The 6,837-nt window shown below is 47.3% G+C and overlaps 1 protein-coding gene across 1 annotated transcript; it reads left to right on the plus strand.

Annotated features, from left to right (window-relative positions):
* Positions 1–229: 229 nt before the first annotated feature.
* Positions 230–2,662, plus strand: BDW43DRAFT_303578 (uncharacterized protein; the record flags this gene model as incomplete). Its single annotated transcript, XM_032045443.1, has 6 exons — positions 230–317; positions 366–420; positions 476–1,679; positions 1,754–1,994; positions 2,151–2,190; positions 2,224–2,662. The coding sequence occupies 6 exons, from the start codon at positions 230–232 to the stop codon at positions 2,660–2,662; spliced, it is 2,067 nt and encodes a 688-aa protein (XP_031895725.1).
* Positions 2,663–6,837: the final 4,175 nt, after the last annotated feature.

Here is a 6,837-nt window from a genome sequence, read left to right on the forward strand (position 1 = left end):
AGTAGGAACTCTGGGCCCACGTTTTTCTAGCTAGCCGAAAGGTGAAGAGAGAGGACAAACGCTGGACTCCACTATATTACGCTTGTGATATCAATCATATACCTGGTTCCACTTCAGCTTAGAAGTCCCCGCTTCTCCAGCTGTAGGCCCGCCTTTCTCCCGTTTCTTCCCCTCATGATCCACGAACGTGTCCAAGCATTTCTTAACACGCCCATCCGAGCATAGCATCATGAGACAAAGCAATAAACTCCACCATTGTGAACGCTGTGGGAAAGACTTTGCTCGACTGGAGCATCTCCAGCGACATGAACGCTCTCGTCAGTTTCAACACCCTTCGATCTTCATCAGTTGGCTAATTCCCGAAGACACCAAAGAGAGACCTTTTCAGTGTGCAATATGCGTCAAGGCTTTTACTCGGAAGTACGATCCCGATCAAATGTGAGATGAGGTATTATTTAGGCTGATAGGGGGCCAGGGATCTTCTTGCTCGTCATAATCGACTGACCCACCGTGCGGGTGTTGTTCCGGCGCCAGGACCTCAGGAGGCGCCCTATTCACCTAACTCATTAGCCAGAGCTCTAGCAACTGCGGGCGCGAGCGACATTGATGGTCTCATTCCAGACCAACCTCGAGGGGGCAATCAGCTTGTCGGTAACTTTGCTGAGAACGCGACATCCGATTTGCCGCGCGTCCAACCGTGGACCGTGTCAGATTTGTCAGATCTGCAGACGTCTTGGGACTTTTCTACAGATGATTTCACGTCTTTCATGGATAGTGTGGTCATCCCGAGCAATCCCTTTTCTCCTTCATATCAGCCGATGCCAACATTTAGTCCGGATTATGCCGTACATGAACCGTCCTATGTGAGGCCGAACATATCTGCTCAGTTGTTGTTTGGAGGTGGCTTCCAGGAAATTACTCCAGATGACACCGCGATGTCGCCGTTTAGCTCGTGCCTTCCATCTCTACAGCCAGAGGACGACTCACCAACCCTTGCTCCACCCCGTAGCGCGAGCGGAAATAGCCAGTTCATCGTAACTACCGAATGCCGAGCTCACCTAGAGCAAGAACTGATTCAACTGGGAGATATTGTGCCTGATGAGTTTGTCCTTCCATCTCGACATACTCTTTCTCGGCTTGTAATCTCGTATTTCAGAGGTTTCCATGAGCATTACCCATTTCTCCACGCGTCGACCCTCTCCTTAGACAAACTCAGCCCGGGTCCACTCCTAGGAGTTTTTGCCCTTGGTGCCCGATATTCCCGAGAGCCAGAAATGAGTACGGATCTGTTTAGTGCGGCGAAGGCGGTCGCCCTGGAGCAGATGCGCCAACAGAGACAGGCTGGGCTCACTGAGACTTTGACTTCATGGAGAAAGTCTCAAGCCCCCGGTGTTCAGGGAGGTAACGAAATATCAACTTCTCAAGGAAAGGACAGTGCCAAGGACCTTGAATTGATACAAGCTTTTATTGTTCTCATTGCCCTAGCAACGTGGTTCAATCGCGAGCCCGATGCATATGAGGCGATGTCAATGCGGAGTATCGTTGATTCACTGCTCCGAGAGAGTGCAATGGGCGACACCGAGAGTTGTCAGCCGCCCAGCTGGCGGGCTTGGATCCGATCAGAAATGATGAAGCGCACAAAGCTCGTGGCATTTTGCCTTTTCAACATCCACACAATCGTGTTTGATCTTCCGCGATGATGCTCTCTGGCGACCTTGATATTGAACTGCCGTGCTCGGAACGGGAATGGAAGGCAGACAGCGAGCAAGCGCGGAAAAAGACAACTAAGTCGGAGGAGGCTCCGGCAAAGTTTCAAGAATCTCTGGAGCTACTCTTCGAGTATCACTCAACGTCTGGGCACGAACAACCGGCTCCATTCTCATCTCTTGGTGGCTTTGGACTCATCCATGCCATTATCCAGCGCATCTGGCTCTTCCGTCACACGCAATTTTCACGTCATCGAGAACGCGGTGACCTAGTATTTTCCGAGATCGGTATGTTCGAACGAGCACTCAAAAACTGGTCCGGCTGCTGGGAACGGGACTTGGAAAGATCCATTGACCCGTTGAGTCCCCACGGTCCCCTGTCTTTTACATCAACAGCTTTGCTACGCTTGGCATATATACGACTTAATATGGATCTTGGGCCAGCTCGATCTCTCAGTACGTGGAGTCCCGGTTTGATTGCGAAGTAGCTGGACGGGAATGTATCAGTGAGACGTAGTGAGAAGCTTACTCGAGCTGCCTTGCATTGTGCTCACGCACTGAGTATCCCCGTACAGCTCGGTCTGAAATTTGTGGCCAAGACCCAGGTGGTGTATTGGTCTAACCAACATGCTTTCTGTTCATTAGAATGTGCTGTGCTTCTGGCTAAATGGCTCGAAGCAGTCACGCAACCTCACCTGAGTCTAGCTCGTACGCCCGCTGAGGAGAAGGTCTTGGTCTTCGTGGCTCAGTTAATCATTGAAACTGACTGCACGCAAAACCTTCATGGTATCTTTCAAAAGAGGACTATGCTGAGTGCGGTGACCGTGAGATTATGGGCTGCACTGTATGACTGCGATAGCGTTTGGGAACTGGTGAACTTGATCGGGCAATCTTTGACGGCCTATGCAGATTTACTAGAAGCTCGCTACAGTACACAAAGAACATTACGATCATGAGGTTCATCTCGGCCATAGCACTAGACTTAGGTCCTACACGTCCCTAACAGAATAGATGACTATTGACCTCCCTGTTGATATGAACCTCCCGTCGATTCCTGCTATCCATCCTTCGCCATAACCATAGCTACAGGCTCTTCAGCTTTGCTTGGTGGTTGGTTTTCTCTGCTTCCGTCGATACGTCAGTCTCACAAGCTGCCACCGCGTAATCGTGTTCACTATGATGTTGTGGCGGCGGTGACCACTCGTTTGTGGGATACGCTGGCTATCCTCTTCGATGGTTACGATTTTTGAAAACCCAGTAACTACCAGAATCAACCCTCAGCTAACAATGAAGACAAATATTGCGCTCAGTTTATCCCAGTTAAGCAGATTCAGAATAGACTGTTGCTGAGGTGAAAGCCCCAATAAAGTGAGAAAGGATCACGCTGCTATTGAACCTCCAAAGTGGGATAGAACATACTTATGGAGCTACAAGAACAATCAGATTCCAGATAATTGGTCGCACTATTGGCCGATATTGATTAACAAAAGCAATAATATCCAAAGTCCCCTATCCCATTCGCATCATACCAAATCCATATTGTGCTTAAACTGAGCCTTCCTAATTCATTGTAGGTTTTTGTCAATATTCAGCCTATGCTCAAAGCCTCACAGGCTTCCTGTTTCTCTTTTCTTCGAGTTGACATCTCTTTAAACCTGGTGCTAAGATCCCGACTGGCAACGTGACCGGGAAATCGACAGTCACAAGAAGAATTGAGAATAACAGATACCACCCGGCGACAGAAAATATAAAAACGCATGCCCCTCTTCCCTGTGCAAAGCGTTTAGTCTGTATTGTGGCCAAGGACTACTCGGTAAGGCACAAGGGACTCACCTTGAGTAGTTTCTCTGCTAGCTCTTTCGATCCTTCTGCCATGTACCAGTATGATGCTGCAAGAAGTAAAACACCAGTCTCGAGGAAGACGCAAATGAACACAAAACGACGTTGGTCCGTAGCGAGCACGTTAGGAACATAAAACATAGCAACCCTAGAAAACAAAGGAAGAACCCTATTAAGAACGTTGTACGTCGCAACAGGCTTGTATGGGCTAGATTGCATACCGAAGCTGGCAGAGAAAGTCGCCTCACCAGCGATGTTGGGAGGAACGTATTGTCGCGTCACTCCCAGGGCAAGCCAAAACGCCCTAGTAGTATAAATAATTGATTAACATGTAATATCCCAAAAGCTATTGGAATACTTACCGAATGTTGCGAAGACAACCCTGGGAAAGGTGTTTCCAATGATCAACTCGAAAACACAGCCAACGATTTGGAGCAAGTCTCCATAGAAATACCATGTGGCACTACCGCCAGTCAGTGCCATTCAATTGTGAAAGTGTCTTCATATATTGCTGTAATAAATCCAATGCTGTTGTTGGCTCCTTATGTCAGTGCATTGTCAGCCGCCGCTCCCCACAACCCATGGCTTCGCAGCCAAACGAAGTGGTGGACAGAAGAAATCCTAGAAGAGCCCTGGACGCCGTTCATTAATCGACTCTGGTGCTTTTTAGCTCGAAGATACGTTTACATGTGCGTACACCGGGGTTGGGTTCCCTAGTGTTTTTCGCAGCTGGCCCTTGACAGGGAGCTGTGGGGTGAGGCACATCCTCTCAAAGACGTCTTTGGGGATTGTTATACTGGCATTGGACTCGAATCGACTAATTTGGGAAGGCTCCGGCTTTAGTTCAGAGTCCACTACTGGGGATTTGATCAGGACAAAGGGGCCTCTTAATCTGCACTGAAGTCTGGCGTCATGCATTCTTTTATGTTTCCATGGCCGCGTGTGATAATAGTGCGGAAGCCGGTGTTTGAGCTTCTCTAATATTGCGCATTTGGAGGAAGGAAGGACTACAGAGCTTCTGGGCTCGCAAATGAATACTGAAAAGCCAAATAGAGGACATCTCGCCCCTGGATATGCTGCGTCAACTAGTCAAGCATCAAGTAGGTCTCAGATTTAAAGTGGGTCAGATATTTGCGGGGAAAGAACCCACTTCCTAGATGTGGTGGAGAACAAAGGAAAATCAATAGGATTAACAATTGTACCTAGGATACAGTGTATTGCTACCAAGATGTCGCAGCACTCATTTTTCTCATCTTCTCTCTCATATCACGATATCTGGTTTTGATTTGCTCCTTGGTCTTCCCTATTGGCACCCTGATTCCCCGCTGCACCGCACTGCGTTGCATGTTCCAGTCGTGCCATGTTTTCAACGAAGGAAATTCCCCCAAATCAATCTCGAGAGCGAGAGGACCGTATCTGACCCAGCCAAAATTGGCTATGTCGGCAATTGTATACTTGGGTCAAGCCAAGTATGGACTGACTTTCAACCGCCCGTCGAGGACCCTGTATAGACGTTTGGTTTCCCCTATGTATCTCTTCATTCCACAGGCTGAGTGCTCTTCTGCCATCAGACAGAAATGATTTACTTGACCTGGCCAATCACGCGTGTCAGTTACACAGATTCTTAGCTGCTTCGTGGCAACGCCGTACCTTGCATTGGACCCACACCCCCCCATTTGGAACGTCAACCAGCATAGCTGCTCATAGTACTTGCGCGTGCCGGGGGGATAGTTGACTCGATAATTGTTGTCATACTTTTCGGCCAGGTAGAGCAATATAGCCCCGCTTTCGAACACTCGCTGCCTGTTGTCTGTGATAGCAGGAATGCGGCCAATTGGGTTGACGGCCAAGAATGAAGGGTCCTTCTGAGCGTTTGTTGAGATGTGTCAGATAAGAGATTATGCCCTAAAACGAAGGAATTGAGTTAGGGTTAACTACCGCCCGCGAGGTGCCCGCAAGATGATGCTGTGATCGCATTGCCAAAACCTGCGCCAGCCTTCGCTCTGTCTGGCTATGCTCTTATGCCAAGATGTTCTTCATTAATTGTCATATTCTACAGTAACATGATCTTCTTTTCTATAATTTGCTGTTCTGTGTAGCGTTTTCGTTTAGTGCCCAGCTGTTTATTGTATTTCATGTATAAGGAGATACTGCTGCTTCTAGACTTGTTAGGCCCAGCCCACGAAACCCGGTCCAACCCGCCAAGAAAATTGGCCGGGTTACTTCCCAGGATGGCCCACGGGCCAACGGGTTAGCCCGCGGGTTGCCAAGAGATAAAATACAGTAAATAAATTATTTTTACTCTCAGTGATATCAATAAATTACAGCATTAAGGAACTGTATGAACTGTATTCTATGAAGAATATAAATCATTGTCTTATTTAGAAAGGATCTACAGCTGTGGGCCCCCGTGGGTGGTTCACATATATATATTTTGACCCGTGGGTGGATTGCATATAATCTTAACTCGGCCCATACCCAACGGGCTGGGTTGCAAAACCTGAAAAACCCGGCCGGCCCAACCCGCGGGCCTACAAGTCTAATTGGAGGACACCTAGACCGGTGTGATATTCTAGTATTATTAGCTACATTTGTTAAGTAGGCTCTTAATTACTATAGGAGAAGATAAGTAGCTCTCCAAGAAACTATACTTGCCTGCACTAATAGTTATAGATTTATATATTACAGAACCTTTATATATTTATTGTATAACATGTTGTAGCTCCAAAAGTCTTCACTAGAGAATATATATACCTGTTTTATATCTTTACTTTATTTCCTATTTAGGAAGCTAGTATAACTTTATTTTATTCGTTTTGTCAAGGGTATCTACTATTCAGGGTAGAGGACCTGTCAACTAGGTAAGGGTACGTAGGCTAAAAGAAAGAGAGAGGTCAAAGGTAGGCAGTAGAGATTATTCAGACAGGAGACTGATTCTTGATCTTCTACTACTGCTAACGATTCGCTAATTTATAGCTCAAGGCTTCATGCCTAAAGGAGTCAGAATCCCCCTTGAACCCAAGTGTGTCGTGTGGCCTGATATTCCTCATCGGTGGCCGATTGTCTATGCACCTGGGTCAGGGTATCCTGTACAGTCATCAGGCCGAATCCTATTGTCCATGCACCTGAGTTAGGGTATTCTGTATAGTCATAAGGCTGAATTACTGTTCAATCTGTGACAATTACACTCTCCTTTTCCTGAACTGACTGTCCTTAGTCAGAGTTTACGCATATATCGCATTGAGTGGGTGACACGTTGTGGAAGTGTAAGTGATTCAGTATAGAGAAATGA

Source organism: Aspergillus alliaceus, assembly GCF_009176365.1.
Source record: "Aspergillus alliaceus strain CBS 536.65 unplaced genomic scaffold BDW43scaffold_59, whole genome shotgun sequence".
Classification (NCBI taxonomy): Eukaryota; Fungi; Ascomycota; class Eurotiomycetes; order Eurotiales; family Aspergillaceae; genus Aspergillus; species Aspergillus alliaceus.